This window comes from Patella vulgata, chromosome 4, assembly GCF_932274485.2.
Source record: "Patella vulgata chromosome 4, xgPatVulg1.2, whole genome shotgun sequence".
In the NCBI taxonomy this organism is placed as follows: domain Eukaryota; kingdom Metazoa; phylum Mollusca; class Gastropoda; family Patellidae; genus Patella; species Patella vulgata.
In genome coordinates, this window is record NC_065882.2 from 45,362,063 (window position 1) to 45,385,884 (window position 23,822).

General features: G+C 39.8%; 3 protein-coding genes across 3 annotated transcripts; 2 read left to right on the plus strand and 1 right to left on the minus strand.

The window, feature by feature from the left end:
• Positions 1–1,722: 1,722 nt before the first annotated feature.
• On the minus strand, positions 1,723–4,355 carry LOC126818236 (uncharacterized). The gene is made up of 2 exons (XM_050545534.2): positions 4,234–4,355; positions 1,723–3,393 (listed from the first exon to the last, which is right to left on the minus strand). The coding sequence occupies exon 2, from the start codon at positions 3,346–3,348 to the stop codon at positions 2,482–2,484; it is 867 nt and encodes a 288-aa protein (XP_050401491.1). The 5' UTR covers positions 3,349–3,393; positions 4,234–4,355; the 3' UTR covers positions 1,723–2,481.
• Positions 4,356–4,632: 277 nt separating this feature from the next.
• LOC126818237 (ruvB-like 1) lies at positions 4,633–6,776 on the plus strand. The gene has a single exon (XM_050545535.2). It carries the CDS (start codon positions 4,722–4,724, stop codon positions 6,090–6,092), a length of 1,371 nt encoding a protein of 456 aa, XP_050401492.1. The 5' UTR covers positions 4,633–4,721; the 3' UTR covers positions 6,093–6,776.
• A 10,941-nt stretch (positions 6,777–17,717) lies between these two features.
• Positions 17,718–20,061, plus strand: LOC126817591 (tubulin alpha-2/alpha-4 chain). Its single transcript, XM_050544661.1, has 2 exons — positions 17,718–17,855; positions 18,706–20,061. Exons 1-2 carry the CDS (start codon positions 17,853–17,855, stop codon positions 20,059–20,061), a joined length of 1,359 nt encoding a protein of 452 aa, XP_050400618.1. The 5' UTR covers positions 17,718–17,852.
• The last annotated feature ends 3,761 nt before the right edge of the window (positions 20,062–23,822 follow it).

A 23,822-nucleotide genomic window follows, 5' to 3' on the forward strand; every position in this document is an offset into this window, starting at 1 on the left:
AGCAACATAATATAAACTTTTGACAAGGATCATGCACGTATCTTTTCGGTGTAATACTAATCATAGAACACTGATCAGCAGTGAATATTGGCTAGGCCGCGACAATCACTGATAAGGATGACATCGATGCGACTTAATGAGCCACAAATATTAACTTTTTTCCTCCGACAAATTAAATTCTAAAACATTTTTTTTTATGTATTAGAAAAATAAATAAAGACGTTTGACGTATTTGTAGGTAAAATTATTGCCTATTTAGTGTAAATGGGTATTAGAACGAGTAAAAGGCTCCATTCCGCCCGAACCAGTAAACTTTTATGTAAACAAAGCACGCGACATTGAGCCAATGATTGACCTAGCGAATATTCCCTGCTGATCACTGTGGTGTTATTTGCGTTCTGCGGAGTTCTGCCAACAACGAGATTAATATGATTGTTTACCATTACCCGAAAAAATCAATCCATTACTATCTATTAAGCCTATATAGCAGGCCTATAATATTTTGTTAGTGAAGGTATAGCCATTATTGTGTTTATTTATCAGCAAAGACACACAGAATATACTGCAGTTCTGTGCGCATTTTGCTCTAAAAATTGCTGGAGCCACGGTGGCTGGCTGGGTGATGACTCTGGCTCGCTAACCTAGAGGTCGGATTTTCCGACGTGGTTCGACCCCCTTGTCAGTGGTGCAGGACGGAGGGCCTGACAAGGACAGCTGTCTAGTCGTTCGGATGTGACGAAAAACCAAGGTCCCGTGTATACATTGGCGTGCACGTAAAAGATCCCATGGCAGTTGGCATTCGATATAAGAGTGGGCCGGGAAAAATTTCCCTCATAGCACACTGTATGGCATATGCCCGTCTTCATTAGCCCAGTAGGACGTTAAACCCCATTTCATTTCTAAAAATTGCTGAAATTCTATTTCCCATAGGAGTCGCGGTGGCTCGGTGGGTAAGACGTTGCCTCGCCTATTTACAAGAAAAACAAGACGTTGACTCGCTAACCTGGACTGGAGGTCCCATGGCCGAGATAGTTAAGAGAGATAGGTACGTAACTAACATACGAAAATTAAATGGTAGCTGGCTTTTTTATCGGCAGGTAGGTGGGTCTGTCCTTCAGATTGGACAGAGATAGTGCTGACTGACCTGTATTGCAAATAAGATTTGGTATTAATCAAGTGTCCTGGGAATGAAGTACTAAACTCTGTTCCAATGGTTTCAATGTCCAAAAGGCTACTACAAATTATTTGGTAATAGTTTGTGTATACATCAATAAACTCGTTTGTTCATAACGGGCAGTTATTCATACTTTAGTAGTATAGTCTATGGTTATCTTATGGAACTCTCATATATTATGTAGTTATAGGCCAGGATTTTCAAGTGATCGCTTCGTGACATTTAGGGGATGCTCGAGATGCAATCGAGTGACGTGGAATTCAGTCTGTCACAATTATCTCAGTCCCGAAAACGGAGGTGGTATGAGTTGAATCGTGACGTAATTAAACACAACGAATATCAGGAATTTTTGCAGGAGGGAGTTTGCCAGGTTCCTGTTATGGACATTTTTGACAGTTGACAATGCATGATGCCATCATCGTCTCCAAATTACGTAGGCATACATACACACAGCTTTTTAAAGAAAGAAATCCAACACCCAGGTTCACGTCAATTTTTATTATGATGAATTAATAGGATCACATTGTAATTCAATTTCACTGATGCAAAGCATTAATTGTGATATCGCATATGTCTACATCATTATCGCACGCTTTTAATGCCCATTCCATCCCACCATCTGACGATAAAGAATGAAGCACACGACCGTGACACTTGTCACATAAGTGTGTTGTTTTACAATATTCATTAGGAGGACTCCTATATTCAGTTGTTTTTTTTTTTCATTTGTTAACAGATGACTTATAACTCCCCGTTAAAAGAGAGAGAGGGAGAAATGGGGTTTAACGTCCACTTGACACATTTCGGGACTAACATATGTTTTTTTTTATTATTTCAATAATGCGTTTGCGCGTAGGGGTCTTTAGCAGTGGGAGGGAACCGGAGGACCCGGTGAAAACCCACGAGGTTAGACAGGCAACCCTACTCCTTGTCACGTACAACCGGGGATTCGAAACCACGCCTGTTGACTCCATGACAGGCCTTATGATACAGCGCGCACGTGCTAACCATTCGGTCATCCAATCCCCCTCCCCGCTAAATGTTTTGAATTAAATAAATTGTGAACATGGGACTTGACGGAAGGGAATAACGCGATTGGGATAGACTATCATGATTAGGTCACAAAATTTCAAAGTTCTACAAAATAAATGCAGTGACGATTATCATAGAACTTAGCCACAGAGAAACACACAAAGACTATGCAATATACATTACACATAACAACATTACTTTATAATATTATATCTAATGCAATATTCCTAGTTCACATTGTTGGCATTTCTTTGTGGTAGATTGCATTTATACTATTACACAGTAGAAGAAGCAATGTTCACTTTTTGCATAAATTCTGTCCATTTTTTACGATAGTCTTGTGGGTGACACTTAAGATGAGCACAGTGAATAGAATCATCCCATCCTTTAAAGGTGATATCAAAATTATCCATTTTCTGCCATTTACATATCATCATCTCCATGGAAACCACGTCACACATGGGGTCGTTTTTGGCATAAAACAATAGAGTTGGCACTTTTATTGGTTTGTCTTTAAAGAAATCAACAAGTTTGTTGTACTGATCCTTGGTATGTTCACTTGTTAAATTATAATATGTGTCAAGAATTGTTAAAATACTTTTTTGAATTATTCGGTTTTGAGGTAGATTAGTAGCCAAGCCACGACACATAACTTCATAACTTCCAATTGTAACACTGTCAAATATCTGACCCTGAATCCGTGATCTGAACTTACCATATTTATCTGAATTTTCAAAAGCATGATACAAAGCAACATCGTAATTATAAGCCCCCACTGAAAAGGCATGGACGAGGTATTTCTGTGGTTTTCTTTCAAATAAAAGATACGACATTAGTTCTTCTGATAACTTCACTGCATTTGGTGGCCACAGAAATTGGGATACGCGGCCACTTACTGTCAAAACATCTAAACCACAATGATGATATAAATCACAGTATTTATTTACAGCAGAGGGCTTAGCATACAACCAGTCGAATAAAAGAACAAGGGGTCTGTTGTCTTTTTCACACGAAACTTCTCTTAGTTTAAAATGTTTTGAAATCTCAGTATTTCTTGTATGGATTGGTTGACGTAAGAGAATAACTCCAGATTTTCCAAGGTATGGAATGCAGTAACCCATAGAAATTCGACGAAGCGCCATAGTTTGTCTATAAACTTTGGGGATGCCAAACAAAGTTTTTTATCACTGAAAGCAGAAATTTGATTTACGTAAGCTATGATATAGCAAGATATACCATTTTAATTTTATGTTGGCGAAATCTAGAAGATCTTTTAGATAAGGGAACTAATGTTTAAAAAAAATTCTAACTAACACAGCTAGATATTCAGAGTTACAATAGTCCCAAACTGAACAGAAATGAAAATTCGCTAGGCCGCTACAATCATTGAGAGTGATGACATCGGTGTGGGTTACTTAGCTCACAATATTTACTTTTTTCTTTCTGCAAATTAAATTCTAGAACATTTTTTTTTTAAGTATTAGAAAAATATATAAATGTGTTTAAGTATATCTGGATAAAAAATATTTCCTATTTAATGTAGGCCTAAATGGGTACATAAAATGCGTAAAAGTCGCCATTCTGCCCGGACCAGTTTACGTTACGTCTTGTTTACGCAATGTACGCGATAACGAGCAAATGATCGACACCGTGTGATTTGAGGCCACGCGTAGAAGGCATTTGAACTTATAAAGGTCAGTCATCAGAGTTAGAAGAAGGCTTTCGAATTAACTCGGATCTGTGAAATAAATTGCAATAGCCCATTTAAAAGTTTTACCAAAAGCTTACATGGTATCCCTCCAGGCAACTGATATGAAAATTGCTTTTACATTTTATATATAACTTTATCACACAACGAGACTATGAATAGGCATGTAAATAGATAATATGCATTGCAGAGTGTTGTCGGAGAAGTGCACACATATGTGTTAGTCCGAGTCCAATTATTATTTTTTTTTTTTTGTTTTTTTTTTGTCGACAAAAACTGTCTTGAATACACCAGTGCTCTTAAAGGTGTATATTAATACCTTTCTGTGTAAAAACGACTTAAATCCCCTCCTCTTTTTGAACTATTAACTAACTATCTGGAGAAGAATAATATAGCAATTTGTGGAGATTATCGCAATCTGCGTCTGTATATATTTCTATGGTTGGACGTTGAACTGAAGGAAATCTGGATATATAAAACATGTCTTGGAGCGTGTATTTTTTTTTTTTTTTTTTTTTTTTTGGCTGGCAATGTCACGTCTATTCCACCTAAATTGCAAATTTTACGGACGACAAATTGTATAATATTTAAATTTTGCTCAAAACTGTTATACATCACTGTATAATATTAAATTACATAAATATTGTAAAGCCTTGAAAACTGTACCAGTCTTGATCGAATAGTCCTTGTCAAAATTTTATATCATCACAGGTGGCGCTTCAGTGTCGCTAGAGAAACGCGTGCTTGTCGAAAACATCCACAGTTTTAATCTATGAAATTGGGTTTTATCATTTACGAAATAGTAGAATGAAGATCGAGGAAGTAAAAAGTACGTCAAAAGCCCAGAGAATTGCATCCCACAGTCATGTCAAGGGCCTGGGACTTGATGACAATGGATATGCGATTCAAAATGCAGCAGGATTGGTCGGACAGACCGAGGCACGTGAAGCTGCTGGGATAATTGTGGAACTTATAAAATCAAAGAAAATGGCAGGACGGGCTGTTCTTTTAGCAGGACCACCAGGAACAGGAAAGACGGCTATAGCATTGGCGATTGCGCAGGAATTGGGTACCAAAGTTCCATTCTGTCCCATGGTTGGAAGTGAAGTTTATTCGTCTGAAATAAAGAAAACTGAAGTTTTAATGGAAAATTTTAGGAGAGCAATTGGGTTGAGAATCAAAGAAACCAAGGAAGTCTACGATGGTGAAGTAACTGAACTCACTCCTGTTGAAACAGAAAATCCAATGGGAGGTTACGGCAAAACAATCAGTCATGTTATCATTGGATTAAAAACGTCAAAAGGCACAAAACAACTAAAACTAGATCCATCAATCTATGAAAGTTTGCAAAAAGAAAAGGTAGAGGTAGGGGATGTCATTTACATCGAGTCTAACAGTGGTGCTGTCAAAAGACAAGGAAGATCTGATAGTTTTGCAACCGAATTTGATTTAGAGGCAGAAGAATATGTTCCTTTACCGAAAGGAGATGTTCACAAGAAAAAAGAAGTCATCCAAGATGTCACTCTTCATGATTTAGATGTTGCTAATGCTCGACCACAAGGAGGACAAGACATCATGTCAATGATGGGACAACTTATGAAACCTAAAAAGACAGAGATCACAGACAAGTTACGTAAAGAAATCAACAAAGTTGTGAATAAGTACATTGATCAGGGAATTGCAGAACTGGTTCCCGGTGTTCTATTTATTGATGAAGTTCACATGCTTGACATTGAGTGTTTTACGTATTTACATAGAGCTTTAGAGTCTACCATTGCTCCAATTGTTATATTTGCTACAAATAGAGGAAACTGTGTGATTAAAGGGACTGATGACATTGTTGCACCACACGGCATGCCACTTGATTTACTTGATCGTATTATGATTATAAGAACAACGACATATTCTGCTGAAGAAATGGCACAAATTTTACGCATCAGGAGTCAGACAGAGGTGATACAGATTGATGACGATTCATTACAGAGTTTGGCTGAGATTGGCAAGACAAGTACCTTACGTTATGCTGTTCAACTTTTGACACCAGGTAATATTTTAGCGCACATAAATGGAAAAGAATGCATTGGAAAAGAAGAAGTGGAAGAAATGAGCCAGTTATTTTTTGATGCGAAAGCTTCAGCAAAGCACCTGGCTCAACATGAAGGCAAATACATGAAATAAATAGATGTTGATACCTAAAATATCATTTGACAGACATTTCATACACAGTGAACTCATTTCAAAGATGAATCTAATTCAACACCCATAAAATGATAAAACCTATTTCTGACTGTAATTCTATTGTGTGCTTAAACATTGTTTTGTTTGTAGACTTATATAGTCGTTTGTTATACTACAATATAGGATTGACACATTAAACAATATTATGTTCATTGAAAAAAGTGAATACATGGTGCAGTTTCAGAACTGTTACATTATTCTTCATCGTGAAAGCTTTTAATTATGTCATTATTATAAACCAGTATGCTTGTACAAACTTACATATTTCAATTCAGTTAACGTTTGCTGGTATTGGTTAAATTGTTTTGTTTAGTATGTTATTGTTTGTAGGGAAAAATAAAACCCTTTTTTTTTGTCCCCTGGCCCCCGCCTTTTGAAGAAAGCAGGGGGCTATTAAAATGGGTTCGTCTGTCGGGGGACATCAGCCTCACTGTTGGCTTTTTTTTTTGAAGATATACATGTATTAATAATCAATTTTCTAGACAAATTTGTTCATGGTTTTTCCCCCCAGTTTGTTTGTAAGAATTCAGCAGTGAAACATAATTTGTTATTTGTAATGAGATCCAATCTCACTTTTCATACATGTACATAAAACATAACAGATAGTAAAAAGGAAATAAGTTACTTTGTTTTCATTATATATTTGGAAGTTAGTCGGTATTTTTTTCCCCATATTAAAGTTGTAGAAAATCCTCCCTTACCCTACCCCATATCCGATTTATATGTATAAACCTGTTATGTGGAAATCCGGTAAAGCACTTTTGAAAATAAGGTCTCAGCTATGTAGATTCCTTTGATCTTGCAGAGAAAAATTAATCCCCATCACTATTTGCTCAATTCCCCGTTTGTAATGACGATCGCCTGTACAACCTTGTAGTTTTTATACGCCCACATTTTCATGTGGACGTATTATGCCGTCGCCCCTGTCCGTCCGGACGACCGTCCGTCCACAATCGTTTGTGGACTCTCTACAGGTCACAATTCTTATCCGATTTTGACGAAACTTGAAATATAGGTTTAACCCCAAAAGATCTCGGCTGCTTTCGATATTGGCATGTATCGGATCGAAACTTCATGGATTATGGCCCCTTATTGTACCAAAAATCACGTTTTTAGCTTGTGGACTCTATAGAGGTCACAATTTTTATCCGATTTTTTTTAAACTTGAAATGTAAGTTTATAACCCAAAGATCTCGGTTCCTTTCGATATTCGCACATATCGGACCGTAACTTCCTGAATTATGGCCCCTGATTGTACGAAAAATCACGTTTTTATCTTGTGGACCCTATAAAGGTCATAATTTTTATCCGATTTAAAAAACCGTATTATTATATCACCGTTACACCCTAAGAATTGAGTTCGAATTTCGTGAAAATCGGCCCAAAATTGACAGACAAAATGGCCGCCGTTCGTTCTCAAATAGCGTAAAATATGGTATATCAAGGTTGTGGACCCTATAGAGGTCACAATTTTTATCCGATTTTGTTGAAAATTGAAATGTAAGCTTATAACCCAAAGATCTCGGTTCCTTTCGATCTTCGCGCATATCGGACCGTAACTTCCTGAATTATGGCCCCTGATTGTACGAAAAATCGCGTTTTTAGCTTGTGGACCCTGTAGAGGTCATAATTTTTATTCGATTTAAAAAAAACATATTATTATATCACCGTTACACCCTAAGAAAGGTTGAGTTCGAATTTCGTGAAAATCGGCCCAAAATTGACAGACAAAATGGCCGCCGTTCGTTCTCAAATAGCGTAAAAATATGGTATATCAAGGTTGTGGACCCTATAGAGGTCACAATTTTTATCCGATTTTGTTGAAACTTGAAATGTAAGTTTATAACACAAAGATCTCAGTTCCTTTCGATATTCGCGCATATTGAATTGTAATTTCCTAAATTATGGCCCTTGATAGTAGGAAAAATCACTTTCTTGTTAGCTTGTTCTCTTTCCATCTCTCGAAAATGTGGGCGTATCCTGCCTGGCAGCCGCTGGTTCTCCAAGTCCTCCGATTTACTCCCACCGCTGAAGACCCATGCACAGTGAATTATTGAAATAAAATTGACCTAGTTTGTGTCTAGTGGACGCTAAACCCATTTCTCTCTCTCTCTCTCTCCCTCTCCCTTCCAAGATTTCTTCAAATAATTGTAGTGTATGCTCTTTGTGGTTATAAAGATTATGACTGGAATGTTAAAGAAAATATTATAGGCCTAGAAAAAGCATAGATTTAGCATTGTGGTCCGATTCGGTTTGTTACATAATTCCCACCCGCCGGCTTTTCGGGTAGAAATCGTGGAACAAGCTTTATTTTGAAGGTTATGATGTTTAATGACAAAAAAAAAAACCAATGTTGACATTTTTTCTGAGTAGGTCTTCACAGTACGGGGCGCCATTAATTGTAAGGTAGCCATTATGCGATAACATTCCAATTTATATTTTGTTTTTAACTTATTCATAATGTTATCAACTGTGGTGTGACATTGGCAGGGTTCGTGACTGTATTTCAGATTTTTTCCCATCACTCCATGAAGATATTTCCAAGATGACGACCATTTTTGGCGGGAAATCAGACGATGTGCTGATTTTGATTAAGTAGTAGTGTTTGTTGTCAATATAAATGTTTTCAGATTTTGTGGGGCAGTTTCATTTCAATATTCCCGAAATACGAATTCCACCTTCATTATGGTTTATAAAATCGGAAAAAATTTCGGGTATCCGCGATTATCAAAAGGAACCATGATCTTAGTGTGTAATGGTGATATATTAACACGTTTTTTTTTAAATCGGATAAAAATTGTGACCTCTACAGGGACCACAAGCTAATAACGCGATTTTGCTTACAATCAGAGGCCTTAATTCAGGAAGTTACGATCCGATATGCATGAGTATTGACAGGAACTGAGATCTTAGGGTTATAAACTTGCATTTCAAGTTTCATCAAAATTAGATCAAAAGTGTGGCCTCTAGAGGGTCCACAACTTTGATATACCAGATGTTTACACTATTTGCTTTCGAGGGGAGGCCATTTTGTCCGTCAGTTTCGGTCCGATTTTTACGAAGTTCGAACTCAACCACCCTTAGGGTGTAACGGTGATATATTCAAAGGTTTTTTTTTAAATCGGATAAAAATTGTGACCTCTATGGGGTCCACAAGTTAAAAATGCGATTTTCGTACAGTCAGGGTCCATAATTCAGGAAGTTATGGTCCGATATGCTCGAATATCGAAAGGAACCGAGATCTGTGGGTTATAAGCCTGCATTTCAAGTTTCATCAAAATCGGATGAAAATTGTGACCTCCAGAGGGTCCACAGCCCTGATACACAATATTTTGACACTATTTGCGAACGAGGAGCGGCCATTTTGTCTGTCAGTTTCGGTCAGATTTTTACGAAATTCGAACTCAACCACCCTTAGGGTGTTATGGTGATATATTGTAACGGTTTTTTTTTAAATCGGATAAAAATTGTGACCTCTATGGGGTCCACAAGCTAAAAACGCGATTTTTCGTGCGATCAGGGGTCATAATTCAGGAAGTTATGATCCGATATACGCGAATATCGACAGGAACCGAGATCTATGGGTTATAAACATACATTTCAAGTTTAAACCAAATCGGATAAAAATTGTGACCTCTACAGTGTTCACAAGCTAAATACCTGATTTTTCGTACAATCAGGGTCCATAATCCATAAAGTTACAGTCCGATACATGCCAATATCGAAAGGAACCGAGAAAAATTGTGACCTGTAGAGTGTTCACAAACAATTGTGGACGGACGGACGGACAGGGGCGACGACAATTTACGTCCGCATGAAAATGTGGGCGTATAAAAATAGCCACATGCTCACCTATTTTGTATATCTCCATGACGGCGGCCATTTTGTGGCGGGATTCGAAAATTGGACGATGTGCTAATATTGATTAAGTAGTCGTATTTGGTGTCAATATATTTCTGCTAGTTACAACTGGGTAAAATGGTCACATGCCTACCTGTTTTGCATATTTCCATGATGGTGGCCATTTTGTGGCGGGAAAATGGGACGATCTGCTGATTTTGATTAAGTAGTCGTGTTTTATGTCAATATATGTTTTCGGGGGCACAGATTCCATTTCTGCCATTTACAACTGCGTGAAATAATGGTATGTTCACCTATTCAGCATATTTCAAGATGGCCGTGTTTGTGGCAGGTTTTCTAAACACGTTACTGAGAAGGTTTCTGAATCCAATTCTGTTATGTAGACGCTTGTAGCATGTTCCGTGGAAGCCAGTGTCGTGTTTGACACATTAGGTATATTATCTAACTATGAAAATTCCTCACCCAAATTGACCACTGAGCTAATATCGATATTCTAGAAAAATAGCACATTTACTTGGTCGGTCGCTTTGTTGTAGTTGTACTCCAGTCTGATTTTAAGACTTGGTGACGCCATCGAGACTTTCAGTTTATGTTGCCTGTCAGTTATACATACAAAATTAAAGATGGTTAAAAATGTGAGACGTACAACTTTTGAGAGTGTTATACAAAGAGATAAAAGCAAGGACTGCAAATGAAATAGTAATACTTGCTATAGACTATATTATCAACTGACCCCATGATAATATACCCCATGTGGAATGAGTCGTTGGAAAAACAACTATGTCACCACTTATAGGGAAGGTAATTGAGCCTCATCCACCAGCTCTAGTCTAGCATCCAAAGAGGAAACATCAAGAAAACTAAAAAATGTTCTTTATTGCTTGACCTGTGGTTGTTTTCTGCTTTGAAAGTAAATGAGGGCGGGGAAAGCATGGCACAGTCTCTATAGTCGTGGCGAGAGCGGCTTGCGATAGGTAGGCACGTATCCCGGTCTGACTGCTAACCGCGAGAGCATGGTGGGAACATGGAGTGCGTAGTCAAAGCTTGACCATGAGCCTAGTAAGATCTTGACTGGTGCGCGTTATGCGTAGTAAGCGCTTGGTGTGGTCGTAGCAGGAGCATGAATGGCGCATGTCACTTTCTCGCCACTCATATTGACGCAAGCCCCACGCTGCCATTACGCTTTCTTTGCCTTCGTGCCAGGAGACTGAGTGAATAGGCTTCTCTTTCCCGGTAAAATCGATATCGGCTCAGTGGTAATATCGGATGAGGAATTTTCATCGTTGGATAATATACCAAAGGGGTACGAGACGATACCGGCTTTCAGGAATGTGCTACAAGCCAATAGCCAACGTAGCAGAATCGGGCTCAGAAACCTGTAAATAACCAGTAAATAAATGATAATAAGGTTGTAAATGTCAGAAATGGAATCTGCGCCCCGGTAAACATATATATTGACACCAAACACTACTACTTAATTAAAATTAGAACAGTGTCCGATTTTCCCGGCACAAGTGGCAGCAATATATTGGAAATATGCTAAAAATGTGAACATGTGATAATTTTACAAGGTTGTAAATGTCAGAAATGGAATATGCGCCCCTTAAACATATATATTGCCACCTAACACTACTACTTAATCAAAATCTGCACATCGTCCCTTCCTCCCGCCAAAAATGGCCGCCATCTTGGAAATATGCAAAGTATGTGAACATGTGATTATTTTAGAAGGCTGTTATTGACAGAAATGGAATCTGCGACCCCGAAAACATATATTTTGACACCAAACACTACTACGTAATCAAAATATTAACATGGTCCCATTTTCCCACCAAAAATGGCCGCCATCTTGTAAATATCTTCATGAAGTGATGGAAAAAAGATCTGGAACATAGTCATGACCCCTATAAATACTAATAACTTGTTTATAATGTTATCGACATGTCAATATAGATAAGTTGAAAACAAAATATAAGTTGGAATATTATCGCAAAATGGCTGCCTTACTATTCATGGCGCCCCGTACTATGAAGACCTACTCAGAAAAAAATATCAACATTGGTTTTTTTGCCATAAACATAATAACCTACAATATAAAGCTTGTTCCACGATTTCTACCATCATCGGTATCCCCAATGGTTATTTCCTTTCTCATTGTGAATTGTATGAAATAGTTTTATTAAGGATCGGACTATTAATTCAAGAGAATTTGTAGTCTGGGTCCATATAGCGTAGTTATAGCCTTTGGAGTTATTTTCCCTCAATGATCATTTTTATTTGTTGTAACACACACACACCACCTCGCACCCCTATGCCCCAATACTTCAGATTCCTGGCACGTATTTAGACCATGGGAGCTAAGGTGGCTCTGTGGGTAAGGCGCTGGCCCACTAACAAGGTACCCCTGGTAAACTTTGGGAACATGTAAAAGAACCCTTACCAGTTGAAATTCAATTTCCCTCATAACACACTGTATGGTGTATGGCCGTCTCCATTAGTCCAGTTGGTCAGAAAAGTAGGATGTCAAAACCCATTTTATTCCTTCATTGCGTTAAGCCCACTCGACCAACCGCTCTACAAAGCATATGATTACCATACTCTTTGAAGTAGTACACTTTATACAACTTAATCTATCGGGTAGTAAAATGCCTCGAAAACCTAAACGTTCAGATGGTATGGAGTGCACATAAAATATCCCTGGCAGTTGGAATTTGATATAAGAGTAGGCCATAGCGCCACTGTCCTGGCAAAATTACCCCCATAGCACACTGTATGGTGTATGCCCGCCTTCATTAGAACAGTCGGAGCATAACAGTAGGACGTTAAACCCCATTTCATTGTTTGCCTAGAAAACCCGTAGAACCGACACTGTAAAGAGAGAAATGGGGTTTAACGTCCACTCGACACAAACTAGGTCATTTCGGGACTAACATATGGTTGTGTTAATTTTATTTCAATAATTTGCTTGCGCGTAGGGGTCTTTAGCAGTAGGAGGAAACCGAAGGACCCGGAGAAACCCCACGAGGTTAGACAGGCGACCCTACTCCTTGTCACGTACAACCGGAGATTCGAAACCACGTCAGTTGACACAACGACAGGCCTACAACACGGTGAACTAAAAATCCAAGCCCCAGAAACAATAAAATAAGTACTATTATTATGAGTACAAATAAAATATATATATATATATATATATATATACTCTTCAAAAAAAGTTGGGGATATTCAGAAACAATACAAAACTGTGGAAATGCACTGCTGTTTTTATTAGAGGTAACCAGTGTATGTTAATAACAGGCCAATTGCCTACACATGAACATAAACAGTTCATATGGGTGTCTTATCTGATGGCCCCATTTCACCAACAAAGAGATATACTGTCAAAAGTGAAAAAGGACGTTTTTGATTTTTGTCTTAATAATGAGTAATTGCTCCACCAATCCTCAGACATTCAGCAATTCGCAGTAGCATGCTTCTAATCAACCGTCCAATCACGATTTGGGGCAATCTGACCCATTCCTCTTGCAGTGCCACGGCCAATTCTTGCAGTGTTGTCGGTCGACGTTGACGTCGACGAACACGTCTCCCGATCATGTCCCAGACATGCTCTATAGGGGAAAGATCAGTACTCATGGCTGGCCAAGGCATATGGACAATATGGTGACGATGGGGGTAGTCATTCACGACACGAGCGCGGTGGGCACGGGTATTATCATTTTGAAAGATGAAACGTCGACCGGCACGTTGAGCAAAGGGCAGAACTATCGGTGCCAGGGTGTGGTCACGGTAGTACTGTGGAATAGGCCTTTAGCCTATTCATATACTTAGATGACAGAACAGAAGTATTTATAAGTTCTAGAGGTGTTTATTCCAATAAACTGAGCAAAACTGTCACAACACAAAATGATGTCCTCACACAGTGAAAACCACAAGTTAACTGACCTCTCTCACTGGAGTGTACACTCTCTCACACATACATACAACCTTACATTAAAGGAACAACACATATAATATCATCATTACTATATGACATCCCCCTCGCTTAAAGCAAAGGCCTGCAAAATGTAGTGCATGTCATATAGTATCATCATTACTATATGACAGTACACACTAGTGACCCTTCCTTGAACAATACGCAAGTCCGTTCTGCCAGTCGTGGTGATTCCTCCCTACACCATAACAGATCCACGCCCGAATCTGTCATGCTGTCTGACGTTAACGTTAGCATGACGCTCATTTATACGCCTCCAAACGCGAGCACGCCTATCGGTAAAATCCAGAGTAAATTTGGATTCATTTGGGAACATTACACGCACCCATCAACGATTACCCCAATTTCTACGCTGCCTACATCATTAACGTCTCTTTGCCATGTGCTGGCGAGTTAATGGAGGCACAACACGCGGTCGTCGCGCATGCAAATGGGCCGATTTCTAATCGTTTGGGGTGTAACTCGAATTCCTGTAACTTGGTACAAGTTTATAGAAATCTGATAGGCCGTTTGTCCTCAATTTCGCAGGACCTGTGTACGAATGTATCGATCCTGGGCTTGTGTAGTGGCTCTAGGACGACCTGAACGAAGTCTATCATCAGCATTGTGTGTTTGTTGATACCGGTTCCACAGTCTGCTGATCACAGACTGTGACACATTAAGCATGTTGGCTACTGCTCGCTGTGTAGAACCCATTTGAAGCATGTCAATAGCACGTAGAAGTTCATCATTTTGAAGACGTCTCATTGCAAATTAAACGTAACACACTAAAGCAAAGATACGCTAACAGTAAATCTTATGCAAGAACCGATAGGAAAGCAAACATGGATAGGATAAACCAGCACGCGACAGTTTTCATCAACCCTTCCTTGAAGTGTCAAATTTGACAACGAACCCCTCCCACGTGTATGGCGCTATTGCGTGTCGCATATGCAGCTCAGTGTTTCTGTTGGGGCAATAAGTTCTTCATCTGTGAACATACACTCAAAGCATGACTATTTATCATATCACAACCTGCATAGGTATTTGCATTTCAATATCCCCTACTTCTTTTGAGTATATTAAAACGCATGTTATTAAAAAAAATCAGAAAAGTGTACCGTGGGTTTAAGATACCCCCCTCCCCCCTAAATTGACCCAAATCAGGTATTTCGACTTTATTGTTCGCATTGAAGTGTTTTTTTTTTACTTTAGCTGCCCACTTCTTAGTGATTCTGACTTCTAACGATTCTTCACAATTAACAGGCGTCTCAAGATACAGATGTATTCAATCGGAACCCGTTGGAAGTCGGAATCACTCGAAGTGAGAATATCTGAAAAGAGGTAAACACGAGTTTACGATAAGGGCCATACCTATAATATACATGTGTATATAAAATAAATTTAATTCACTTTAAAAGGAGGGATTTTTTTTTTCAAACCCCGATTCAGACCAAACGTTAAACCAAATATGAGATAATTAAAACCCATCAAATGAATAGACGAATTGCATAAAATTTGCCAAATGTTTTTATTGTATATTTGTGACCACATCTCCAACTTTACCTGAGCAATAAAGCTCCTTCCCAACCACAAAATTGAACCCAGCAAATGTTCTCAAAAACGCAACCTAACTTCTGAGATGGTAATGTGTTCTCCGGGATTTTTATGTAATTCATGCTGCACGTGCTGTTCACCGGGACTAGCCCTATAAAATGCACCCCCCATACCTGGTTGAATCATTCACACTACAACGTCAGCAGCATGCCACGACCCACGACAACTCAGTTGAGCCAGGTGCTTGGAAGACTCGACACTGGCCGCACTGCCCAAGTCGTTGCCAATCACTTCCAGGTCAATGTTCGGACCATCTACAGACTTCCGCAACGCTTTCGGGCCACCAACAACACGGATGATCGCCCCCGAACTGGTAGAACAAGGGTTACCACAAGGCGACAAGACCACCATGTTGTGCGACAACATCTGAGACAGCACGTCAGACAGTGGGAACACACGGAAGACCCATCAGTACCGATACAGTGCGCCGACGTCTCACCAGAGAGAACATCCATTGCCGTAGACCTTACCGTGGACTGATCCTCACCCCTCGCCATCGACGTGAACGTTTACAGTTTGCCCAACAACACCAGAACTGGCGACACAGGCAATGGAGAACTGTTCTGAGTCGGTATTGCGTATCAACTGCAAATTGACAGGACCAGAATATGGCGTCGACGTGGCCAACGTTATTCTGACCAATGTGTCATGGAACGAGACTCACGGGGACGCCCAAGCATAATGGTTTGGGGTGGAATCGGCCTGAACTAGAGAGTGTGTCCCGTGGTGTTCCAAAATCTTGGTCCAATGAGAGAAGGCGGCATCACAGCAGTGGGTTACATCGATCAAGCTTTTAGACCCCATGTCATACCACATTTCGCACGTCATCGAAACAACGTTTTAAGGGCATGACAACGCCCATGCCCACACCGCCAGAGTTACTCGGGACTTTCTACACTTGTTTGCCCTTAGTCCGGACTTAAACCCGCGTGAACATCATTGGGTTGAAATTCAGAGGAGACTTAATAACGTCATACCGAGACCAAACACAGCTGATGGATTGCGCCAGGCTTTTCTGAGAGTGTGGTTCCAGGTGACAATGGTGTTCATCAATTGTCTGGTCCACTCCATGCACAGACGCTGCGCTGCTATTATTGACACTCGCGGTGGACACACCAGATGTATAGACTGTGTACAGACTCCAAACCTTCTCGTAATGTCTTGGAATTGTAATGAAATGAAATGAAATGAAATGGGGTTTAACGTCCTACTGTTCTGCTCCGAACTCGGCTAATGAAGACGGGCATACGCCATACAGTGTGCTATGAGGGAAATTTTGCCCGGACAGCGGCACTATGGACACTCTTATATCTAATTCCAACTGCCAAGGGATCTTTACGTGTACGCCAATGTGTACACGGTACCTCGGTTTTTCGTCCCATTCGAACGACTAGAAAGCTGTCCTTGTCAGGCCCTCCGTCCTGCATCACTGACAAGGGGGGACCACGCCGGAAAATCTGGATGAACTTTCTCGGCCAATGCAGGGATCGAACACCCGATCTCCAGGCTAGCGAGCCAGCGTCTTACTCACTTAGCCACGTGATCCCCTCTTGGAATTGTGATGAATTAATCACTAATGTGTCAACATACTGTTCACCAAAAATTGATTTGATTAAAGTGCCTCTCTGATTTTGAAATCGTGCTGACGTTTTTTTTTTGCGTTTTTTTTTTGTTTTTTTTTTTTTGGGGGGGGGGGGGGTGCTGTTTAGTATATATAAATGGTTAAGTTGTTTCCGTAGCCCGGTATTATACATTAGTATTGACATTACCGGTATAAGTACAATGTGATATAATCAAATCTCAAATTCTGATCGCAATTTTTTGTATTTGAATATAGCAATTCCAGAATGTATATAAACTTTGGTAATTAAAAGGTGACAGACTGTCCTTTATACAAATTTTTATTTAAAACAGATTTGTTTCAAAATAACTATATTTAAACAAATTTATTGATAATGTTATTAGAACAGTTTATACTACCTTGAATCCGTTTAAGCCATAATCCACTTAATGCGCAATCCGATAATCGGTTTATCTAATCCGTTAATCGGTTTATCTAATAGAACTTAATTACCAGCAAACAAACAAACCTTGTGTAGTTAACAACAAAGCTTTACCAATACAGGTATAAAACTTAGTGTGCATTTTCTAACCATCATTTACAGACAGTGTTCTCCTTGTTAAAATACCTGCCTTCGCTGATATACTCAATTTAATACCTTTGTTGGATATACTAGATACTACAATTCAAAATGGTAAGTCAGTTGTTATATATATCATTAATATAATATCGTTAAACTATTCGCTATAAAGATATTCCACAATATATTTCTACGGATACATGTATTACATTTTATTATTTTAATATTGGTAATGATAAATATATAGACAGAACTTCAACATCGATGTGCTGTTCCGTGCTTCAGATGGTATTGTAGGGGCCACGACCGGTGGTTGAATGTTTAGGCAACTGGGCTCACGATAAAAATCAATCTGATTAAACACAGATCCTATTTCGTTTCGTTTTTTAGAGTTTAGAAACTCGTTTTACTTGTATTCACTACACTGGGATCTGGAAGAGTTGTTATATAACATGCGTTCAAGTTGAATTAGCTATGAAACGGTCTGTTGCGGCGAGTTATTGGAGTGCACTGCACGGAACTGTGGGTAAACCGCTAGAAACGTCAACGCTGATTGATTAATCAATGTCTGACGTCAGAGGGTCAAAAGCCGCCCGATGACCCCTGACGCGACTACCTAGTACAACTGGTCAGATCTTCATGTAGTGTAGGTCATCGAAAGTATAAAAAAACGAAACGAAGTATAGATCTATATTTTAATCAGACTGAATAAAAATGTCCCTGAATTTTTTATTTATCCAAGCATAGGTCGAGAACATCCTTCATTTGTCATTAAATTTGTCGGACATTCCAAGGGTGATGTGCCTGTCGTTCGGAAGGTACGAAAATCCGAAGTCCCGTGTATTTCCTTATCTATAGAGTTACGTGGTATAAAGAACACATAGATTTACCCCCACCCCCACCTGGGCCGTTTTTTCTTTAATTTTATAAAGCTTTACTTATTCTACCCTGTTTCTCTTTACAGCGAGAATGTATCTCTGTACATATTGGTCAGGCTGGTGTCCAGATGGGCAATGCCTGTTGGGAATTGTACTGTTTGGAACATGGTATCCAGCCTGATGGTCAAATGCCATCAGATAAAACTATTGGAGGTGGAGACGATTCTTTCAACACCTTCTTCAGTGAGACAGGTGCTGGTAAACATGTACCAAGAGCTGTGTTTGTTGACTTGGAACCAACAGTTGTAGATGAAGTAAGAACTGGTACATACCGCCAACTCTTCCACCCAGAACAACTTATCACCGGAAAAGAAGATGCTGCAAATAATTATGCCAGAGGTCATTACACCGTGGGTAAAGAGATTATTGATTTAGTTCTCGACAGAATCAGGAAGCTGGCTGATCAATGCACCGGTCTACAAGGATTCCTTATCTTCCACAGCTTCGGTGGAGGAACCGGCTCTGGTTTCTCTTCCCTTCTCATGGAAAGATTGAGTGTCGATTATGGCAAGAAATCCAAGCTGGAATTCGCTATCTACCCCGCTCCCCAGATTTCCACTGCTGTGGTCGAACCCTACAACTCTATCCTGACCACCCACACAACCTTGGAACACTCAGATTGCGCCTTCATGGTGGATAATGAAGCTATCTATGATATCTGTCGTCGCAACTTGGATATTGAAAGACCAACCTACACCAACTTAAACAGGTTAATTGGTCAAATTGTCAGTTCAATCACAGCTTCTCTAAGATTTGACGGTGCATTGAACGTCGACCTGACTGAGTTCCAAACCAATTTGGTACCCTACCCACGTATCCATTTCCCTCTAGCTACGTATGCACCAGTCATCTCTGCTGAAAAGGCCTACCATGAACAACTTACAGTTGCTGAAATCACCAATGCTTGCTTTGAACCCGCTAACCAGATGGTAAAATGTGATCCTCGTCACGGCAAGTACATGTCGTGCTGTATGTTGTACAGAGGTGATGTTGTTCCTAAAGATGTCAATGCTGCTATCGCTACCATCAAGACTAAGAGAACCATCCAATTCGTTGACTGGTGTCCAACAGGTTTTAAAGTCGGCATTAACTACCAACCACCAACTGTTGTGCCAGGAGGTGATTTAGCCAAGGTACAGAGAGCTGTCTGTATGTTGAGTAACACAACTGCTATTGCTGAAGCCTGGGCTCGTCTGGATCATAAATTTGACTTAATGTACGCTAAGAGGGCTTTCGTCCATTGGTATGTTGGTGAAGGTATGGAAGAGGGAGAATTTTCAGAAGCTAGAGAAGATTTAGCAGCCCTGGAGAAGGATTATGAAGAAGTCGGTGTTGATTCTGTTGAAGGTGAAGGAGAAGAAGAAGGAGGAGAGGAATATTAAAACTGTCTAACATTTATTTATATATTTATATCAATAAAAAATTATTCATCTATGTTTACTATTTTTTTTTTTAAATTTTTTAAGTGTGGTGCCAAATTGTATATGTGTGAGTGGTCTAACGCGTGCGCTGTAGAGCATAAGTTTATTATCTATGCAACTCTTGGGTTTGATCCCTGGTTTGTACATGACAGTGAGTAGGGTATTTTCCAGGTACTCCAGATGCCCCCCCCCCCCACACACACACACAGCACCCCACACAACACATCTAAAGACCCCAGTAAATTATAGAAATAAAAGTATACCATCAGTCAGTCCTGAAATAAATTGGTTAGTATTGCGTGGATGTTAAATATCTATCTCGCTGTGTCTCCCTCTCAGTATCAAACATTTACACCAAGTTTGCAGCAATTCAGAATACCAAGATTGCCCCACCCCACACTCCCGATTTTAGCCAGCACGACGAAGAGGTTGCCAAAAAAAAAAATAAAAAAAATAGGCGCCTTTATCGGCGACCTATACGTCGCTCTGGCATAATGGCGAGTCTCGTCTCGAAAGTTGAAAGTTAGTACATGGGCAATGGCTAACATTTGAGGAGATTTTGGATGAGTTGGGGCTTTCGATCGATATATCAACATTTTTAGTTACAATAGGATACAAAAAAAACCCCAAAAACCCAAGTTATTTAAAATCAAACTGATGGCCATTTTATATTTGCTAAATCTGCCTATTTCAGGTCTTTATTTAGACATTTTTTTCACATGACAGACCCATAATCAACTCTCTAGAACATCGAATGGCAAAAATTTAAATGGATTAGAACGCCCTCGAGATTTAAAAATTTAACGATAATAGGGAAAGTCGAGACGTAATGTCGTTAGTCCAGTACTGTTGCTACGATAATAAACAAACTACTCTACATCTTCCGACACCTAGAATGAAGTAATTTGATTGAAATTATCAATATGTTCATTTTTCATTATTTATTTTTGAACTAATATAGCAAGAACGGTCAGGTCTTTATCTAAATCTTACGTGTATCTTTAATGGGCTGTCGGGGTTTTGCAAGTTTTGATACATTAAACATACATTATGCAAGAGCTAAATCTGTCTATTGCAGGTCTTTCTTAAGGCCTGAAATGTTATCTAATTTATTAATTAGACATTAATTAACTTATCCAGACCATAATCAACTCTCGGTGCCATCGCTAGTCTGTGATATTTAGCGGATTGGAATACATTTTTTGAAAAATGATTAAACGTAAACTGGATAATCGAGACTTTGTTTTTTATTGTACCGACTTTAGTAATGAAGATCGAAGCTAGCCTAAAATTCAAAAGCTAATATTTCAGATCAGAGTGTAGCAATGTGATTGAAATTTTCAGCATATTATATTTACGTTATCTTTTTTATACGCCAACACTTTCATGTGGACGTATATTGTCGTCGCCCCTGTCCGTCCGTCCGGACGCCCGTCCGTCCACGATTGTTTGTGAACACTCTACAGGTCACAATTTTTATCCGATTTTATCACCCTAAGATCTCGTTTCCTGTCGATATTAGCATAAAATAGACTTTTAAGTTTCACTTAAATCGGAGGGGTGGGTGTAGTGTTTGGATAAAGGATGAAATTTGAAAATAGTGTGAGGGTACATAAATTTTTTTGTAAATCAACACTTTTTATGAGAAAAGTTTCTCGGCCGTGTGCTTTATCCTTTATCGTCAGATGTGGGACAGGATGGGCACTCAAAGCACGAGACAATGATATAGACATTATGTGATATCACAATTAATGCTTTGCATCCATGAAATTGAATCACAATGTCATTGTATTAATTCATAATAAAAATTGACGTTAAACGAGGTGTTGAATTTCTCTGTTTAAAAAGCTCAATGTGTATGTGTATACGCCAAAATGAAGAAAGAGACCATGCGGAAGGAGGGGGGGGGGTACATTGTCTCAGGAACCTGGCAAACCCCCTCCTGCAAAAATTCTTGCATCCGCCCCTGCGGTTGTCTTTTTGGTGTTTTTGGCGACATCTGAAGTTGGTCAACTTAAGCACGAGATGCACATGAAAAACCCAGTATTCACATGCAGCATTGTGTGTGAGCCCTTTAAAAGCATGTTTTCAACTTAATGTGCAGTACATGAACTGTGAAACGTCAATCTGTCGTAATGTGTTGTTGGACGTGTGAAGGAATCGAGCTAGAGATGCCGAGACTTACTGAAAATCAATGGAATGAAGCCATGGGAATGTCCAGGACTGGCATGTCTATACGTGCTATTGCCAGACACTTCAATTGTCATCAGTCCACTATTGTAAGGTTGGTGGAACGTGTTCAAGTTACTGGATCAACACGTGACCGTCAACGTCCTGGTCCACAACGCGTTACAACCCAGGTTCAAGACCGCTACATCCGGGTCACTCATCTGCGTGACAGATTCCGCCCAGCGACTCGAACAGGTCCAGCAGTCGTCGGAAGACAAGGACCAGTAAGTGCCAACACCGTAAGACGCCGTCTAAGAGAAGTAGGACTCCGTGCACGACGTCCTTATGTTGGAGCTATCCTCAGGGATCATAACCGTCAGCGGCGTTTGATATGGGCTCAAGGACACCAGACATGGAGAAGAGTAGACTGGCAAAGTGTGCTCTTCAGTGATGAGAGTCGATTTCATCTTTATCACGCTGATGGCCGTCAACGTGTGTGGAGACGTCTTGGGGAACGTCTTGCAGACTGCTGCGTCTTCGAAACGAATCGATGGGGTGGGGGAAGTGTAATGGTGTGGGAAGGCTTCACATTTCATCACCGGACCGCCCTACACATTTGCAGGGGTCGCGTTAATGCTGTAGCCTACCGTGATGATGTCTTGCAACCAATTGTTGTTCCGATGTTTCGAGCGCACCCACAACTTCAGCACTTCCAACAGGATAATGCACGTCCGCATACCGCCCGTTTTAGTATGAACTTCCTGGCTGCTAACAACATCAATGTCTTGGACTGACTAGCCATGTCTCCGGACATGGCACCGATAGAACATGTCTGGGATGAGATTGGACGCCGTCTGTATCGTGACCACAGATGCACACCATTGCTGCTTTAGAAGCTGCTCTTGTCCAAGAATGGAACAATTTGCCCCAGGCCTTCTTTCAAACATTGGTAAATTCCATGCGACGTCGCTGCACAGCGTGTGCAAGAGCCCATGGAGGACACACGCGCTACTGACATCTGTGTCGTACTTTTGGTTTTGACCCCTCTGACTTTGTACCGTTGATTACAGATTAAACATCCATAAGTGTACAAATGTGTTGTTACTGATGTGTTCCCATTTGAATATTGTTCACAATAAGAAGCAAAATAAATATGTTTACAGGATCATTTTGTTATACGAAAAACTAAGTGATGCGTTTTCCATGGCGCTCAGACTAAAAACGTTTCTGCTGATATGTTCACTTGTGATGCGGGAATGGTTCATTGTCCTCAAAATTCATGCGACATTAATTTGTTGGGTTGAGATGCGTTATTCTCTGACAGTATAGTATAGTTTATTTAAGTATGTTTTGGCCTTGTGTCTGAGGCAGGGTGTGATTTGTATTTCTGAAACACCTTATAACATTTTCGATGGGAATAACCTTTCTGTAATTTCTGCTGTGCATTTGTATTTACACCACCAGGCAAGTGACTCACCCAGTACCTTTGGTTTCTGAAGTCTAAATCCAATTTAGAAATTTATTCTATCTGGAACCCAATACTAGAAATTTTG